General features: G+C 30.4%; 1 protein-coding gene across 1 annotated transcript in view; it reads left to right on the top strand.

The window, feature by feature from the left end:
• Positions 1–17,394, top strand: part of LOC132745696 (xaa-Pro aminopeptidase 2-like) — a 49,924-nt gene extending 32,530 nt beyond the window's left edge. Inside the window, exons 7-17 of the mRNA XM_060734661.1 lie at positions 443–595; positions 1,046–1,141; positions 1,735–1,816; positions 2,332–2,464; positions 3,212–3,328; positions 3,684–3,770; positions 4,369–4,510; positions 8,332–8,346; positions 14,388–14,464; positions 14,857–14,955; positions 15,201–17,394. Of these exons, the coding sequence (XP_060590644.1) occupies positions 443–595; positions 1,046–1,141; positions 1,735–1,816; positions 2,332–2,464; positions 3,212–3,328; positions 3,684–3,770; positions 4,369–4,510; positions 8,332–8,346; positions 14,388–14,464; positions 14,857–14,955; positions 15,201–15,416 (1,217 nt within the window). The 3' untranslated portion in view covers positions 15,417–17,394. The remainder of the gene's footprint in view (positions 1–442; positions 596–1,045; positions 1,142–1,734; positions 1,817–2,331; positions 2,465–3,211; positions 3,329–3,683; positions 3,771–4,368; positions 4,511–8,331; positions 8,347–14,387; positions 14,465–14,856; positions 14,956–15,200) is intronic.
• The last annotated feature ends 2,952 nt before the right edge of the window (positions 17,395–20,346 follow it).

Genomic DNA, 20,346 nt, shown 5'->3' with positions numbered 1-20,346 from the left:
TACATGCGACCAGTGGCAGACCAACGCTAGTGGGCACATCCGTCTAGACTGCACATGATCTGCACTATTCGCAATTCAGTCAAAACACCTTTTTGAATTTTATGCTGAATTGTTTGTTTCAATAGGAAATGACATAATACACAATATTTATCAATATAATATACTTACATTACAAACATTGTAACACATTGTTATATTTATCATTTTTATTTTACTATATTGATATTTCTATGTCACAGTTTGATTACGGCATAATAGCCAAAGTCATCAGTTTTCAGTAAGAAGGAAACTTACCATCACGAATCCTTTCAAAATTTTATATGCTTAATCACTGGGCTCATACAATATGGACTTATGTATCGCTCACTCAAAATACGTCATTGTAGTAATATGGTAAATTGTTAAAGTCTCATGACGTAATTCATTTTATTTTTTCTAAAAGCCGACTGGAAATATTACAAAGAAGAGCTTTTAAAGTCTGGAATTTACATGGATCCGGTGCCGGATGAACTGGTTGATCGGTTTTGGAGCTCGGGTCTAGGTCGTCCCATGCAGCCAAATTCTCCAATAAACATGTTACCAATGCAGTTTGCAGGTAAGAATATGTGTTATACCATATAAAACTTCAATACATCATAAAACTGCCAGTGTTTTCTTTGACTGTTATTAAACTATTCAAAATTAGTTTGGAAATTCACAACACAAATCGTGTGGCTATGTTTCTTAATCATAAATAAGTAATATTTCACAGCGTTGCTTACAGTATGTATAACCAGCCCGAAGCTCATCAGTAACGGGTCGAGTCTTGGACGCGGCACGCGTTTTTCTGCAGCGACTTGGATGACGATACTGTATCGACTTATATTTACGTGCAAATCGAGATATAAAAGTTAATAGATGTAGATTCAATGTTAACGTTAATTGTATCAATATAGTGCTTAACTCTATTAACATTCAAACATTAGGTATACAAAAATTTGTAATTTAAAAGACTCTGCATTATCAAAATGTAAAACATTCTGAGACATGTTACATTATATTTTAGGTCGTTCATGGCAAGATAAAGTCAAGGATATGCGAGAAGCGATGGACGAGAAAGAGGTAGACATGATGGTTGTAACGAGTTTAGATGAAACAGCTTGTAAGTTCGGGAGATGCTAGTTCTTTTGACGCTTCCGCCTTTTATAGTGTATTTACATGGATTTTTTTTATTTTCTAAAAAATGAATGATAGCTTATATGTTAATAATTTTCGTATATTTCAAGATTTTATTTCTTTACTGTGTTTTAATGACAAAAACTGCAACATTCTATTTTTAACACTATGTTCTGTAATATTGAAGTTCTTGTCTACAGTTTGGTAGAACACGTTTTCGACATAATATATACAAACCTGTTTTGTCAAAGAGCATAATAAACAAATACGTAGAGAGATAAATGAAGTTAATTTGTATGTTTACTGTAATCATAGACAAATAATATTGCTTTTCTTGTTTTTCAAAAGCAAAGCATGTTTTCCTTGACATGTATTGACACTATTTTGTATATCATGACTCAGTACCACATGTGATACGGTTTTAATAGAAGAAGATAAGAAATAAAAGATAGAAAAAAGAGTAATAGGATTAAAGATAATTATTGTATGTCTTGAAATCTATGTATCATTTTGTAAAAACAACTTGAATTTTCCCCATTATGATCACTTGATACTGATCTATTATTGACTGTTTTTCAGGGTTATTTAACTTGAGGGCTGGTGACATTGACTACAATCCTTTCTTTATTTCCTACGCTATTTTGGAAAAAGACAAGATCACGTATGTTTACAACATTTGTTAATTTAACTTGTATTTCATTGACACATATGGGGCATTTATAAACGTTTAAATTGGTATGGCTCCTTGTGATGAAGCAAAGTTTCTAATATTTGCATTATAACCACTGACTAGCTGCTCTACAACCGTTTATACTCAGACGTCTTTCAGTATATTGCTTGTTGAAACGTCCAAAATGTTTCTTATTTCCTTATTTGGTATATCTCTCTCTATATGAATACAGAATTAAAAGTGCTTCATGTTAAATTTATTATACATGTGAAACATTACAAGCAGTGGAATTATTTGCTGTGTTTTTTTAACGAAGTTTAATCAGAAATCATTTGTTTTTATTGATGATGTGACAAAATATTTTTAAGCAGTTCATTGTAGAATTTAAAAAAATATATTTAGATGATCATAAGAACGGACAGTAGCTAATTTTGATAATGATTTTGTGTCCTTAAAATTTCTTATATTGTTAACAATAACAATTTTGTATTCTAATTCAATTAAAGGCTGTTTCTTTTGGAGCATTTGAACAAGATAACGGCCGAGCCAACAGACGAAGCTGCCACATCCACTGTAGCTGTACATCTAAATACTAACAATGATGGTACTTGCGGAGGAAAAACAGCAGATTGTGTTGAGGTACATGTCTACGAGTATATGTCCAGTTGTATGAATATGTATGAATTAAGAAAATAGGAATTTAAAAAGCTGTCCAATTTAACAGAAAATATGTCAGATTAAGGTGCAATCTGCACAAGGACGAAAATGCAAACATGTTAGGTCCCATCTCTTGTTATCAATAGGGAATATTCTATGAGTTTTGCTTTTCTGAGGAATTTACCCATTTAAAAGTTTTTTTTTTAAAGTTTTAAAGGACAAAAGGGTAAACAATGTAAAAACTTACTAAAATAACAAAGAGTGGGACAATCCTTTAGGATAGTTCGCTTATTTTTTTTTATTTTTTTCTGTTAAAATACCTAAAAGGAAATCAAAAAAAATTTCAAAAACGACACTTTTAAACAGTGGGAGATTTGTTTTTTAAGTTTTTTAAAAAAAAAAAAAAAATTCCCTTTTTTTTCATTAAAAAGGAAAATTTAAAAACAGGGAAAAAAACCCCCCCCAGGGGGGAAAAAACCCCTTTTTTTAAAAAACTTTTGGGAGATAGAAAATTTTTTTTCGAAATGGGGACACCACTATTTTAACCCGTTTTGTTATATTCTATTTCAACCCTATAACATACATCAGAGATACATATTTTTTTTTTGGAAACTTTTACAAGGAACCAAAAAGAAAATATTTTGAGAAAAAAAGAAAGCATTTCTAAGGGAAATGGACCTTTAATAATGCATTCATCAAGTATTTAATATTGTGTTGATTTATGTAAAGGTAAAAGCGTATAACCCGGCTGATGTTGTCAATGTTGTAAAAACAAGAGCACAGACATACAATAAAGTATGGTTGGGATATTCCTGTAACCAAGCTGTCTACTCAGCCATCAATGAGGTATGAAATCTTATTATTGAATTATCTATAATAGCAATACTTTAAATGGTGTATGGCTTTTAAAAAAAGTTCAATCCCAAAAAGAGGCTGTCACTGTTTTTTTCGGTGGACCATTTGCTATTACCCTGAAAGAATGTTGCTATTTAAAGAATAATATTTATTTTACTGAAGACTTTCGTTTACACAGAAAATATTTTCGAAAAATAGCAATTTATGATATACAGAAATGAAAAAACAAATGAACAATCCACGTGTTATTTATATAGATTGTTTTCAATACTCTAAAAGAATTAACTGTAAATGATTACACAGTAGTCTTTGAAGTTATATAATCATTATCTTTGTAATATAACAGAGCAAAATCCATCAAGATAATACTCCAATAGCCACAACGAAGACAAGGAAAAATGAAGTAGAGGTGGAAGGGATGAAAAAATCTCATGTAAGTAACATAATAGAATGTGAGGAATCATTCATTTTATTCCAATAACTCTAAAAATCGTCTTTCAACTCTTGGATACAATATTTTTTTGTTTGCTTTGTTTCAAATTACGTTAATAATTCATATTTAAGTAAGCAGCATCTGAATACCTTTGGTTGGGTTGTACGCCGCACTAAAACATTAAAGGCCATATGGGGTCTTTCCAAGCTTTACTGGCTGAGGAAGAGATCAGGTGCCCATCTGTGCTTTTTTTCAAGCACGGACAGGCACTTGAGTAGAACCTTTTTGTGGAAATAAGTATTGTTTCAGTATATCTTATTCAATCCTGTGACCATCTTTCTTTCTTTAGACTTTAATAGCGATGCTGTATTTTTCATCGGCGATCACCCCTAGCACCGGCCTTTCATAAATTTACACTAACACATTAAAAGTAAAGACATTATTAACAGTCTTTAATACTTTGTAAGAACAAATGACAGTACTTTGCCGGAACTGAACTTAAACGATAAATTTTCAAACTACAAGAAGATGTATATTTATAAATTAAGATTATTTTTAAAGCAGAATGAAATAAACTGATAGTTTCTTTCTGATTTAGATACGCGACGCTGTAGCTTTGATAACATTCCTGGAAAAGTTAGAGACAGACGTAAAAGCTGGAAAGAAGTGTACAGAATTGTCTGCCGCAGATGATCTAAAACAACTCAGACTGTATGTAAAATTATCTTATTTTGTCATTTGTTCATGATACGAAGCAAACAATAATGAATGTAAATTATTTTATATTGTCTGGAAAGTCCAGTAATGGAAAGACCTGCTTCTTATAAAGAAGGTCATATGACTCTCTCTGGAGTTTCACATTATTTAATTCGTCTACATGTATATGAATAGATTTAACCGTTTGTTTACAAAGTTTCTCCTTTTTTATTTGCTGTAGTATCTGTCCTTGTTTAAGCCAGAGCGAAATCTCCCAGAAGGTACTTTCACTGGCTTTATTGTATGAACGCTCTCTTCCCGCAAGCGGTTCTCCTGGGGAGGTTTGCTTTTTTTGTCCTTCCCCTTTTTCCCGTCAAACCCGGTAAACCCCCATTTACTTTATTGGGTTTTTGATTACAAAAAAAAAAGTGTTTTTCCATATTTTTAATTTTCTCCTTTTTCTTTTAAAATTTGAATTTTGGGTTTTAAATCAATTTCGGAAAAATTTTTAACCGGAAACAACCCAAATACCCAATTTTATTTCTTCCCGGGTTAAAAAGGCTTTTTAATTTTTTTAAATTAGGGGAAAAGAGGTCAAACCACCGTTTATGTATTCTTTATTAGGGAAAATTTGCCAAAATACGTGCTTTAATTTTAAAATTAAATTTTAAACATGATACAGGGGGGGCCCACGACATAAATTTAGAGGGTCTTAAGTTTTGCATCTATAACTTTAAAAATCCGGGCAATTTTGGACCAAATTTTCATTCCCCGGCCCCACATTTCCTAAACCGATAAAAAGAAAAAAAAACGAAAATTGAAATTTTTCTTTCTTTTAAACTCTTTTGGCCCATACCGGGTTAAGTTTAAATGGACTAAGTTTTTGAAGGCCAAATCGGCTTGGCGGGGTTTGGGGGTTCCCATACGGAACCCGGAAGGCCCCTTTTTTTTTTTGGCCCTGCTTAATGTTTCCCTTTTCCCAACCCCCCAAAGGGGAAATTTAACAAAAAATGCCCGTTGCATTCAAAATTGAAAAGTCATAAACAGGAAAAAAGGGAAAAGGGGGAAGTTTAAAAATTTAAAAGAAACCCCCCCTTAAAAAAATAAAAAAAATTAACCCCAAGGGTAAAAAAGTTTTTTTTGGTTTGAAAACTTCAAAATGGGGGGGGAATTGTTGGGTTAATCTAAACAAATTTTCAGCAAACCCCAGAGTTTTAAAATTTGGCTAGTTGGGTTTGCTTTTTAAAACCCAAAATTAAAAATTTTTCATTTCCATTTTATTCAGGCCAATTAAAATTTTTAAAAATGAATTTAACCAAAAAATTTTAAAAAAAAAATTAAAAAAAAAAAAAATATAAAAAAGTACCTTTTAGTCCCTTTTAAAGAATTTGCCCTTGTTTTTTTTAAACATTTTAAAACGGGGTAGGGAACCCAATTTCAAAAAAAATTTTTCATTTTTCAATTGATTTCCCCCCGGGAAAAAAAACCTTCTGTTTTTAACCCAAAAACTGTGAAAAAACCTTCCGGGAAAGTTTGATTGAAGTTTTTTGGCCAAAACCTTTTTACCCCAAAAAATGAAAAAAAAATTTTTTGGGGGTTTTTAAACCCAAAAATTTTAGTGTTTTTGCTTTTTTAAGCCCTTCTTTACTTTTGCTTGATTTTTATTCTCCCGGTTGCGAAATTTTTTAAAATTTTGTTTCAGTGGCGGAATTATAACCGGGGGGATTAAAGTTTTCAACCCCTATATTTTGCTTTTGGTCCCAAATTTGGACCCAAAAATTTTTCATTATTTTTTTGTAAAAACTAATTTTTAACTAGTATTTTAACATTCACCATTTAAATTAATTTATGTATTTGGGTTGATTGGGGTAAACAGTATTTTTGAAATAAAAATTTTAACCACTTTTGTTAACATATTTTTTTCCCCCTTTCCAATTTTAAAACCGAAAAGGGCCTTTTCCCAATTTAGCAAAACAAAAAACACCTGTTTTGAGAAAAAAATTTTGGATAAAGGGGTTTTTTGAAATTTTTGGGAAATGGATTATAAAAATTTATAAATTAAAATTTAAACTAATTTTAAACCCCAAAAAGGGGCCCAAACATATTTAAGCCCCCAAAAAATATTTTTTTTGAAAAAAAAGGTTTGACAAACCCCTTTAAATAAACTTGTACGCCTAAAGAAATTTTAAATTTCCTTTTTCCCAAACCCCAATTTTTATATTCCCCCAGGGAAATTAAAAAAAATCTAAAAGGGGGTGCCCTTTCCCCAAATTTTGGTTATTTCAAAAAACAAAAAATAGGGGTTTTTTCTTTCAAAAGGAAAATTAAAAAGGCCTTTATGTTTTTAAAAAAATTTTTGCTTTTTGGTATATGAATTCCAAAAATGTTTGCATATTTATTGGGAAAAGCATTTTGAAAAAATAAATTTTAAAGAAACATTTCAAAAAATTTTTGTTAAAGGATGAATAAAAAAAATAATAAAAATTTTAATTTATTTAAAATTTTTTATTTTTAAATTTCACTTTTTTTTTGCATGTCATGTTTATCCCCAGTTAAATTTTAAAACCCATTCCAATTTTTTTTTTAAAAAAAAAAGTTTTAAATGGGAGAAAATTTGAAAAAAATTTTAAAAATTCGTCAAAATCTAAACGAAAAAAACGTTACCACGGGAAATTTTTGTTTTTAAAACCCCTTTGAAAAGTTTTAACTTTATTTTTTGTTTTTTTTGTTCCCCAGAAATGGTTTACTACAAAAACCGTGACTAGAAAAAAAACTTCCATTTTGGGAAAATTTTCCCTTACAAAAATTATCAAAAAGGTAAAGTTAACATTTTTAAACCTCTGAATTTTGCCTTTGGTTTTGCCGAACTTTAAATTTAAAACCCCATTTTTCCTTTTTAAAGGGGAAAGGGTTTTCCCAAAAAATTTAATTTTAAAAAAATAAAACAGTTGGGGCAGTTTGGGCCTGCCCCAACTTACGGAAAATGAAAAAACCCTTTTGGTCAGGCCTTCTAAAAACCTGAAAAAAAAGGCTTAAATAAATTTTTGGTTCCCTTGCAAGTTAAGTTTTTAAAATTTCAATGCCAATTTTTTTGGTTTTTTTTGTTTTTGGAAAATTCTAAATATTTTTTAGTTTTTTTTGCTCATTTTCTTTTGATTCCGGGAAAAAAGAATGCCCAATTTTTTTTTTCTTTTAAAATTTTATTTTGGGTTTCCCCATTTTTTTTTCACCCCAAATTTCGAAAAAAATTTTATTTAGATGTTTTTAAAATTTTTTTAAAACCCCTTTTGATTTTTTAAAAATTTGGGTTTTAAAAAAATTTTTCACCGGGTTTAAAAATTATTTTTAAAAATTATTTTTCCCAAAATTTTGATCTAAAAACGACAAGAAAGGTTCCCAAAACAAAGGGTTAAGGGGGAACCTATTGGAATTCAAACACTTTGGGATTTTGGGAAAATTTTTTTGTTAAAACCCCTTTCTTTAAATTTCCACCAATTTTTGGCCCAATTTTTTGCTTTGGGCTATTTTTTAAAAATCCCGTAAATCTTTTGAAAGAAGAGTTTTTAAAAAAAAGTTTTTGACCTTTTTTCAGGGGGGTTGCTACCCCCGCGTTTTTTAAAAAAAGGGGACCATTTTTTAAAACTTTTTCCCCAAAGGCAAAGGGCCCGAAAGGGATTATAGGTAAGCAAAAATTAAATTGTAAACAAAATTTCTATGGAAAAAAAACCCCCCACCACTTCCCCCCTTAAAAAATTTTAAAAAAAAATTTTCCAATTTTCAAATTAATTTTTACTCTTGTTGTTTTCCATTTATTCGCCCAAATTATACTTTTTCTTTTTTGTTTTATTTAAATTATTTTTTCTAGATGGGGGAAAACCCGGTGACTTTAGTTTAAAGGGGTGTTTTTTGCCTTTTAAAACCCAAGGAAAAAATAAAGGGGGTTTCCCGGCCCTTTTGATCGATTTACGACCCTTTTTCTTTATAGGGACTCCGGTACCCCGTTGGTTTCCGGGAACGGGGAACAAAAAACGTTAAATTTTAAAATATAAATTGCAGAATTTGGGTTTTCCCCAATCGAACTTAAAAAAATATTTTTAAAAACCAAATATGCCCTTGGGTTTGGGTAAGCATTTTTTCTTTGATTTTGTTTAAATCGACAAAGCAAATAAATATTTTTTGTTATTTTTTTAATCTAAAACTTATTAAAACTGATTTAAATTTATTTAAAATTTTTATTTTGATATTTTTAACATAAAAAAAATAAAAAAGGGATAAAATAAATTTGTTTGTTTTTTCATTTTTCAGGCCTGAAATAGATGCATTGAAAAGGGGGGCCCCAAATTTTTGGGATGGGGGTTTAATTGTCCCAAGAAAATGGCGGGAAACCCCCGGTAAAAAAGGATGTACCTTATTTTTTAACCATTGGAGGTACAGTAACATTTTTTATTATCATGGGTAAAGAAAAACATGGGCCCAAAACTGAAATTTACAAGTCTTGATGAAGCGTAAATCTTAACTTAATTATTATTTTTATATAATAAAAGATTTGAAGTACATAAAACTAAATGGAAATTTTTTTTTCAGGGGCCAAAATTTTTTTCACTTTAACACAATACAATCGCAAAAGGGTCCCCTTAAAATTTAAGCCCGGGGGAGGTTCAATTTTTTTCGGAACCTAAATTTTATGGTTCACGCCCAAAATTTTTTTTTTAACATTTTGAAAACTTATTTTGGGTTTTAAAAAAAGTTTTCGCTTTCATCAATTTCGTGCATAAAATAAATTTTTTTCTGTTTTTCTAAATAAACATAAAGTTGTAACTGTTAACCATAAAAGAAAATTGATAAAATAATAATTGGGAGATTAATGTGCTCATGACTAAACATTCAACATTCATACAGGATGAACAGGTATTGTCATAATGTTAGAAATAACCATTTTCTTTAATGTAAAGAGTAATAAGTTATTATGTATATTTACAATTAATTAAGTTCACTTTATATTTAACCCCATTGTCTTCTTATTTCAACATGCCATGTTATTTCAGGACCTGGTAGAATTTCATTATCACATAGTTCGTTTCAGTCGTGATTTTTTTTGGGACAAAAAATCATTCTTCTCGGAGGGGTTTTTCAAACCCTTTTGAAACCTATCTTTATACGCATTATATTTTCCGGGGGTTTGGGTTTGCGCCCTTTTTGTACAAACTTTTCTACTGCATAATTGTTTTTCAGAAGCAGGTTCCTTTTAAATTTTTAAATTTTGTATAAAAAGAAATGTCGTTATTTAAACTTTTGGAGGGAAAAAAGGAACACCTCTCCCCGACTTTTTAAAGGGGCCATTTGACTTTAAATCTTTTGCCCTTTCCCCTTTAAACCCCCGTAAATGTTTGTGTGAAGTTCCCCAACACAAGAATATTTTAAAAACCCTTTTTTGAATTTAAATCTTTGTAATTGCTTTTTTAAAAAAGCTTTTAATTATATAATTTTTTCTTTTTAAAAATTAATTTTTCCACCCGCCCGGTGTTTGGGAAACAGTTTTTACATAAAAGGGATATTAATACTGTATAGCTCGCAAATCCGTTTTTTTAAACCCCCGGAGTACAAAAAGGGAAAAAATGTTTGGGAATTCCCTTTTCCCGAAGAAAAAATGAATTTTGGCGCCCATTCTTTTATATTCGTTTGACTTTCATTTTGACTTTATAACGACTTTGACAATTTTCCCTTTTTTAAAACACATTGCTTTCTATCACAAAAAAAGCTATGTAGCTTAATGAGGAAAATAAAACTATAGGATAAAACTGACTTTTATGTTCAAAATGCAGAGTTCCCAAATTTCAACATTAAATGTTGTTTTAAACCAGAAACATGACCAGGTCTCACGCCGGTTAAATTTAAAATTAAAGACAAATTCTAGTTAAATTTTTAAATTCAAAATCTAACGGAAAAAACGCATTTAAATAGTTTTGTTTTGGGGTACGTAAAAAAGTTTTTTGGACATTTGTAACTTTTTGTTACGTGCTTTTTCTTAAATTCCTTTTCGCATGCTTTGTAAACACCGCATTTTGGGGCCCCAAACCACTTGGGGCCCGCCCAAAAGTGCGTTGAATTTTCCCCCGCATTTTGGGGGTAAACCATTTTTGGGGGTTAAAAATCGAGAAATTGCCCCAAAGTGGTAAAATATGCTACATATCAACGCACTTTGGGTTCCAGAGGTCAAAAAAGGTGAAATCTGAGTTCTGTTTAAAATTACTGAGTTTGACTTATTTTCGATTTTGCGGGCATTTAAAAATTTGAGGTGGGGTTTAAGATGGCGGGGGCGATACTTTGTTTTAAAGCTTAATGATTAAAAATTTCATTAATTTTTCCCCCTTGGGAAATCTAAAAAATTTTTTCATAAATTAAAAACAAATTTCCCGGGGGCAAAAAAAAGTTTACATTTGGCCTTTTTTTTTTAAAATTTTGCATGATAAATTTTTTTTAAGTTTTGCATTTATTTTTTTTTTTTTTTTTTAAATTTTGCATTCATAAATTTTAAATTTTAAATTTTTCTCATATTTTTTTTTTTTGTTTTTTGTACATATTTTAGCCCAAAAAAACAGCCTTACATCTCATAAAAGCCCCTAGTTTAGTATAAAAATAGCACCCGTGGGTTTTGGGCACATTTCGGCCCTTTTTTTGGAACGGTTTCCCGTCGTTTTTCCCCGCAAGTCTGGGTTTTGGCCATTTTTTAATTTTATTTTGGAATTTTTTTTAATCATGTTTTTTATTTTTATATACTATAAAAGTAGTGTCTTTTTTTAAAAAAGGCTGGTTTATTTTTTTGATCAGTTAAATTTTTCCATGAATTGCTGCCCACTCAACCCCACCCCCTTTTAGAAAAAAGGGGGGGGGGGATTACTTTTAAAAACCCAGCCGACCCCTGGTAAAATTTTTCCCCCCTGCGGGGGATATTCAGATAATTAAAAATTTTCCTTTCCTTATGTCCCGGGAAAATGCGACATTTTAAAAAACGATTCCCTTTTTTTAAATCGCCCCTTCCCCCTGGGGAAGGGAGGTGGTTACAAATGACTGGGGTATTACAATAATACAAATTAAAAAAATCTAAATTTGGGCCTTTATTCCATGATTTAGAAAAAAAAAAATATATACTGTTATATTACTAAAAAGTGTTGTTTCTTTTTGATCCTCCAAAAATGAAAAATTTGGTAATTTTCAAATGACGTTTTTTCAAATGGGGGACTTAATTTACAGTGGGGGAAAGTTTTTTAAAAAAGGGTGTTACGAAAAAAGTAAAAAAAAAAACCAAAAAAAAATATGTTTCAAAAAATCTCCCAAAAAAAATTTTGTATCAAAACTAAAAATTTAAAAAATGTATGCCCAAAAAAAAAAAAGAATAGTTGCCCAAAACTAAAAAAAAAATATGTATTTCAAAAATCAAAAAAAAAAATGTCGACCACGGATTTATATTTTAAAAAACCCCTAGACGTACGACAAACCCAAAAAAAAAAAAAAAACAAAAAAAATGTTTCAAAAAAAAATTCCCAAAAAAAAAAAAAATTTAAAAAGCACTTTTTTGCCCCCGTTTTAAAAAAAATCAGTTCAGAAATTTTTGGGATTTTCCCAAAGTTAAAGATTTCCCGCGAAAAAAATTCCCCTTTTTGGGCAGTCATTTACTTTTATAACTTTTTGGTTTCCCCTGTTGAGGCCCCTTTTAAAAAAGTTGGGGAAAGAAAAAAAATTTCAGTTTTAAATTTTTTTTTCCCCCGAAAAATATAAAATATACTCTAAATTTCAATGTCCTGGTGAACAAACAAATTTTTTTTGATCGGGCTATAAATTTGTGATTTTTACAAATACATTAAATTTAAATTATCAACCAAAATTAAATTTTTTGTAAGCCCCTAAAAACCCTTTGCCAGAGGCTTTTTAAAAGGGGAATCTTTTCTACTTCTTTAGAAAAAGCAAAATGAATTTTTAAAAATGTTAAATTAAAAGGTATTAGAAAATGTTTAAGGGTGCTTTTTCCTTTAATAAATAGCGATAAATGTGAAAATTTTTTTTAAAAAAAGTAGTCAAAAAATGTAGTATTTCCATATAAAAAACTTTTTTCACTATAATTTTTAAATTTTTTTCAAAAAAACAAAGATGAAAAATTTATGGTTTAGGTAATTGACCAATGTTTTATTTTTTTATAATAATTAAAAAAACATTTAAAAAAAAAAAACTTTTTAAAAAAAACAAAAAAAAACATAATGGGGCCCTTTTAAAAAGTTATTTTAAACCCCGGGGGGACGATATTTCTAAGCTCCGCTTCTTTTAAAGGCGACTAAATTAAATAGTTGAAAATTTATTTCTGCCTGTACGGATACTTTCTTAAAACCGCACTCACACCCAGTTAAGTTTTCTTATGTGTTTACATTTAGCTTTAAAAAAATGGCTATTTTAACATATTTTCAGGGCCAAAAATTTCTTTAAAAGTCTTACATGTTTTTGTGTCTATTTAATAACCTTGATTTTTGTTTTACCATTGGTTTTTATTTAGTGATTTATCTAGACTACACTATATTATCTAAAGGCACATAAATGAACATTAAATTTTCTCTGACCCCCAAAGTGCGGTCGTTTGCCTGATGTTAAAAAAATGCATATGTACCTCTTTAAACGCACTTTGGTAGGTCGAAATTGGACCCCAAAGTGCGTAACGCACTTTGGGGTTGGACCCCAAAGTACGTAACGCACTTTGGGGTCGGACCCCAAAGTGCGTTTGACCCCAAAGTGCGGTGTTACAATGCTTTTACCTTTGGATGTATTTTAGAAGGTGTAAATATCTTGTAGTAAATGTTAAACAAGTAAGCATGCAGTGTTTACTTTCATAACCTTACATGAAGTTATCAAGTATAATTGAAATATGCATGTGTATGTTTTAAAATATATCCTATTGACTGACTAACGAAAAGATCATGAATCCAATAACCTGTTTATAATTGGAATATTATAAGTTTCACTTATTTACGCATGTCACGTAGATCTAATTGTTTTTTTTTAATTTTCGATTACATTTTGTGCATTTAGATACTTTTTATCCTTGTCCTTTGTTCTTTTTATAACTTTTTTTCATATTTCCAAACGTGGAAAATAGATTAATTTTCTATTATAACCAATGCTAGCTTCTCGTTCTTTCAATTCACTAACAAGCATTTATTCTAAAACATCAATAGATAATGAGGTTCCTTTTATTTTTATATGAGTTTAAAAGTTTGCATGAATTATTTTATTAACTGATATTCATAACAACACATGTATTACATGTATGTTTTTGATTACATGATTCAAATTTTTTTTCCAATTATCAGGTATTAAAAAATGAGGCCCTCACCTGATTTTGACGGGGAAAAAATGACAGGAAAAAAACAAAAACAACAAAAAAAATTTATCCATCATGTTACTCCACCTTGCTTTTTTGCTTTTAAAAAGAACAAAACTGTAACAACATTATTAACATAGGTCAAAGATCATCATTTTTTTTAAAAAATTTTTTAAGTAAATTTTAGAAATCTGTAAAATGTTATAAAAAAATTTAAAAGACTGTAAAAGAAAATATTTTTTCGTTTAACAAAAGTTTTTTTTGGGATTTTTTAGTTTTTTTTAAAATATAATTCAAAATTGACATATTTTAAAACAGTTTTTTTGGATAATAATATTCTATTTCCTTAGAGTAAATTAGATCAAAATTCAAAAAATATTATTATAGTACCATGAATATTTAGTTTTAAGTATAATGATATTCCTTTGCGAAATTCTGTTATTCAAATAATACACTTGAAACATGTTGTTTTTATGTAAAACTGTCAATGATACAATGTATCTTTAACAATATCATAAATATTTATATTTACTTTTTTTATTTGTAAATATTTTTAGAGCCCGGTTACTATGAGGATGGACAATTTGGTATCCGTTTAGAAAATATTGTCATGGTGAAAAATGCTTCAACAACTGTAAGTTTTATCAAAGTCTTAAGTCAACTTCAGATTTAAATAATTACTGGGACTGATAAGAGTAAAATTTTCTTTTTTGCACTTTATCCAAATAAATACCCAACAGATTTCGTGTCAGTTCTGTGGCAACTCTGGTCTAAAAATAATGATAAGATTCGTAGGATTTTCTTGACAGATTATATGATTTTGATTTATGAAAAAGAACAAGTTTGTAAATGTTTGTACAAATACAGCGTTTATAACCTTGACATTCCTTATTTATTATATAAATAGTAAGGCGCATTCAGACAGAATAACTGTTATAATTAAAAGTGTTATCCATTAATAAGAATGAGATGTGGAAATTGTAACTGTTGTTTCTGTAAAGCTATTTGACCAATTTATATCTGCAGTACAAGTTTCCAGGGACACAGTTTTTGACATTTGAACATGTCACTTTGGTGCCGTACGAACCACATCTTATTAAATTTGATTTGCTGAACGAAGACCAGGTAAGTTCATTGTTTTCTTTTAATTTTCCGTTCACGGACATAAGTCGCATTTTTTGCCCTTAACTTTACATTAAATTGTCTGAAAAAGCCGTACACGGCCTTTACTTTTCCAAAGGTTTATTAAGAAATTACAGTAAGAAAGTGGCAATTTTCATCAGCACATCATCCTCAGGCAGTGTATTTCCCTTTTAACATGATCATATGTAATTTGTACATTTATTTACTCAAACTGTTTTTGTTTGTAGATTGAATATTTGAACGATTACAACATGAGAGTTCGAGACCAGGTTGGACCAGAGTTGAAGAAACAAGGAAAAAACGCTGCATATGATTGGATGATGAAGAAAACAGAGAAAATTTCAGTTAACAATAAGGACACTTCAGGCGCGAACACAATAAATATTACACTACCTCTTATTATAATTGCTTTTTTCCTAGAATATTTCTTTTCTAACGTATGATATGTTCAATAGCCGTCAATTTTTTTTTATCTTTTGTTCTTTTTGATCAAGCTTTTTTATTTAATGAGGTTTATTTTTGCAAAATAATTTTATACAAATATTTTTTATTGTTATGTCTTTTCTAAATCTATTTTGTTCATTCTCGTGGTACGAAAGACATACATTATATGTATGTGTATTGACATATATATTCTGTTTTATCCTTGCATGTGAGTATTTTCGCGAAATTGACATCTTAAGAGGTAACCTGCAGTTGATTCCTTTTTACAAAACACATTATGTGGGGATCCATAGAAGCGATTATGGAAAATATATAATATATTTGTTGAAAACTAAAGCCATGTCAACATATTCATAAACAAATATTTATGTGCATAGGAATGTAAAAAAATGTACGCTCTGCAACATGTAGGCGAAAGATATCCTTGGTGAAGCATGTGATAAAATATTAAAGCACTGTCTAAAGCAAAAGCAAGTGAAAAGTAGCAAATATCAATTGGAGATATTGGTAAATGCAGTCGATACGAGAAATAAACATCGATCTATTGACCACAGAACAAACAAGAATTCAGTCGTATGAGTAATTTTACTTTTACTGAACAATTGATATTTAACTTGAACTGTGACATTTTAATGTTTATATGGAATGCATTTTGATGATTAAAGATACTAAAAAGACGATGATTCATATATAGGTTAACCTTTAAGAAAACATCAGAATAAGGGCGGATAGTTATCATATCATATTGTCATTCAGATTCTAAATAAGAAAAAAAAACTCAAAGAAAGGAACGTTGGTTTAAATTACATTTTCATTTGAAACACATTTGAGCTGCGTCATGACAAAACCAACGTAATGCGTTTGCGACCAGCATGGATCCAGACCAGCCTGCGCATCCGCACAGTCCGATCAGGATCCATGCTGTTCGCCTACATACTCTATAACAAATAGAAAAACTGAAAGCGAACAGCATGGATCCTGATCAGACTGCGCGGATGCGCAGACTGGTCTGGATCCATGCTGGTCGCAAACCCATTATGTTGGTTTTGTCATGACGCGGCTCATTTTATTTTAATATTAACATTTTCTTTCATATAAGATAGATACAGTCATAAGTCAATTTTACAATGTTTTATTTGATGTTATTTTTGTTATTTTTATCATTGTTTCTATTGTAAGCAGATATTTTTGTACCAGATGTTTGATTATTTTGTTTATTCAATATGTTTGCACTTCTATTTGATAAACAGCATGCATGTCGTGTTCTATTGCTTTGAGTGTAACTTTCGGTTGACTGGAAAGAGGAAGAACGTTAACTCGTTTTTTATCATTATATCAATTAGATAAAAATATAAAGAATAAACAACTATTAAAGAACTACAATTTTTTTTGATGTAATCTATTATTAGATGAAACTTTATAAAGTGGTTTTTGTGTTATAAACTGTTGTAGTCTTGTCAATCAGTGATATATTTTGCAACATTCTAATCATTTATCATTTGTTTGCAGATCGTTTTCTTGTGTCAGTGTTTTAATTATCATCATTTCTTAAAAAGTATATGCAATATTAGTTTGCTAAAGCGTAAATATATATTGGCAAATTAATTTTCAAATCCAATTTTATGTTGACAAGACAAGAAATTACTTGACTATACAATGTAATTATTTTACCATTTAAAATTTTAGACAAAAACGCAAAATAAAAAAAAATCGAAGATAAAGCAGTCAACAAACTTTTAATGTTTATACTTCCTACATGGATGGAGAAAATAAAGACATACACTGTTTAGTAACAATTTTCTTTGCATCATATACATGTACTCGTATATTTATTCATATCATTATGTCTTTTATAGGCAGATATTCATTACGCACCAGTGATTCGATAATTAACAATATACTAGTATTTAAATATATTACTTTTGCTGCTTGTATGTGATGTTTTCGCCATTTATTTAATAAAATATATTCTCTGGGTTTAGTTTGTTGGTGTTTGTTTTACAGTCATATTTAATAATTCCTGTATATAGGCATGTAGGAAGGTTTTTCTGATTGGGAATGAGGCGAGGGCAGGTTTTAATTCCTTTTTGAGGATGGATTTCTGGCAGACCTGCTTCAGAAAAAAAGACAAACTAGATATTAAATGGTGGCTTCTGCTACACTTTAAGGTGCGAATTTTAAAGTACAAATTTATACATTATTCACAGAAAAGTTCAGACTGTAACCTTTGCAAGACTGCTAGATACTATTATTTCCTATGAGTTTTCATGTGATATAAATCAGAGTGATTACTGTGCAATATACATCTTTAAGCCCTTTGAAATACTCATGCTTATATCTTAAATGTAGCTTTCATTATAATAAATGAGCCGCGTCATGACAAAACCAATATAATGGGTTTGCGACCAGCATGGATCCAGACCAGCCTGGGCATTAAGGATCCATGCTGTTCGCTATCAGTCTCTCTACTTGTAAAAGGGTTGGTAAGCGAACAACATGGATCCAGATTAGACTGCGGTCTGGATCCATGCTGGTCGCAAACGCATTACGCTGATTTTGTCGTGACGCGGCTCATTAATATCTGAATAAAATGTTCATAAATAAAGCCTCCTAATATTGACTGGTGAAAGCTCTAATATGCAATTATCTGAGACAATATGCTTTGATACTCAAGTTGCTAACATTTACTAAGGCTGTCTTTTGGACCGTGATCAGTATGGTCATTTAAACTGCTTTCCCCTCTGATATTCAAGGGGCTAATAACAATTTTACAGTACATTCACAAAGGTGCTCATGTCCTAGGCTTAAAATATTTGTTTACACTAACCACGAGTAACGTATTGAAAGCATCTTTATGACTCTTGAGTATACAATAAAAAAAAACAAACAAAAAAATAAATACCCCCCCAAAAAAAAACAAAAAAACAAAACAAAACAACAACAACAACAACAACAAAACAACCCAACCCTTAGCAACACACAAACTAACTTATTAATTTAGCTTGTGACAAAACCTGAGGATAATAAGCCAACTTGCAGTTTTATCACTTATTCTGCTCGAATTATTTGGGTGGGGGAAGTCACTGTTTGAAAATGATTGTCCTCTTACTTCTGTATAGCATCATATACTGGAAACAAATCAAAGTCTTTGGCAGACAGAAGGTAAAAATCGCAACGTATACAGCTTATGGCCTAATAATCGACTATAACACCGTATGTATACAGTTTTAATTAAACGAATACAATTGATGTTAACTGTATACTGATGTCGCCATATACAGTTTATTTTTGTAAGATGACGAAGATGATCGTGATCGTCATCACTTTTGCTCAGCTTCGTACACGACAACGGCCACTTTAATGATGTCGACTTTGACCATGTCTTCTACGACTTTAGTCACTTTAAATACAGCTGCGATTATGACCACGACTATCACAGCTACGACTCTACAATAGAATTCAATAATTTTAACCACGAATACGACTCCTAAGACTTATGAATACCAGAACAGCTACAGTACTAAAATACAATGATTGCTAAGAATTGAGAACGGCTAAAACTACGAAAACAACGGATACAATGTTAAAGACTGCGCTGACGACTACGGTAACGACTTCAACCATATACTTAGAGGTTAATACTTGGTTGCTGCTCGCCATTATGCGATAATGGCCCGAAGATGTGTATAATGGCCTGAGGGCCGCAGAAATAATGGTAGCGAAATGTCAGACCCTGATGCTGTTAATTGCTTTTCTGAAGCGGTTACTTCCCTCTATATGTACATTAACGCCGAAAATTCAGGGGAGATCACTGCGTAAAGATTGTCAAATGACAGGCGCATTAATTTTCAAGAAAAATAGTTTGTGAATGGTCGAAGATTTCTAATATTGTTTTATTCTTTGTCAGATATTCATGCTTATAGTAAGCTCCATGATTATTTACATCTATGTTAAACAACAGGGTTACAAACCCTAATTTAGAATAATCTGGTTTTCTTCAGGCCGTTTTCATATAACTTCACCGTGGCCGAGGGGTTTGCACGCTCGCTTAGGAAGCGAGAGGTCTGGAGTTCAAATCCCAGTTAATGCAACTCATTTTTTTTTTAAAAATTGTTTAAGTCAAATAAACATCGAATAGAATAACAGTGTTGCAATTAGTCTTATAGCCAATTTACGACAGTTAAAACACTGGAAACAGCATTGGTGGCACTATAAAAAACAAAAAAAAAATGGTTTATAATCTCACAACCTTTACCTTTCTGACATTCTGAGACCCAAACAAATTCTGCGCCTTCTGTGCTTTGATTATGATTACGACCACTACTACAACGATAATGACCATGACTGTTACTTTTGGAATAAAAGAAATAGGTTTCAGAAGTCAGAACTTAGTCCTATTAATATGACGTTGCTTTGAGCTTTTTAACTCTTTTGCAATACAACGTTATATCGAAAATGTTCACAAACCCATACTGAAATGAACGTAAAAGTGCATTTGTTTTGAGCTGTTCATGAACAGAAGTAAAAAAAAACCATTTTAGTTAAATATCAAAACTGTTACATCCGAAAATGTTTTAATCCCTTTATTTAATTAAATTCATTATACACCCGATAACTAAAGGCCGTTACACTTAGCGCTAAACCTGATTGGTTAATTGAATGCACGAGTTTAAAAGAGTTAAACTACATGTACATTTAAATGTTAATGAACGAAAAATTTACCCCGTCAGTGTGTATGAATATGTTTTCTGGTCATTCTGTTTAGCGTTTAATTTAAACAGTATGGCGGATAGGAAAAAGAGAATGTTGTTTGTATTTATTTTAAATTGATAATAACACTGTTCGAGATTTTTTAAATAATGATTGAGTATAAAATTGAAAGAATATTTGATAAACTTTTGATTAAAACTTGAAAGGCAAGATGTTATT

This window comes from Ruditapes philippinarum, unplaced genomic scaffold (assembly GCF_026571515.1).
Source record: "Ruditapes philippinarum isolate M1 unplaced genomic scaffold, ASM2657151v2 ctg3216_1_1_1_1, whole genome shotgun sequence".
Classification (NCBI taxonomy): Eukaryota; Metazoa; Mollusca; class Bivalvia; order Venerida; family Veneridae; genus Ruditapes; species Ruditapes philippinarum.
The sequence above is the reverse complement of the archived record's forward strand: the minus strand, read 5'-3'. Positions and strand labels throughout refer to the sequence as shown.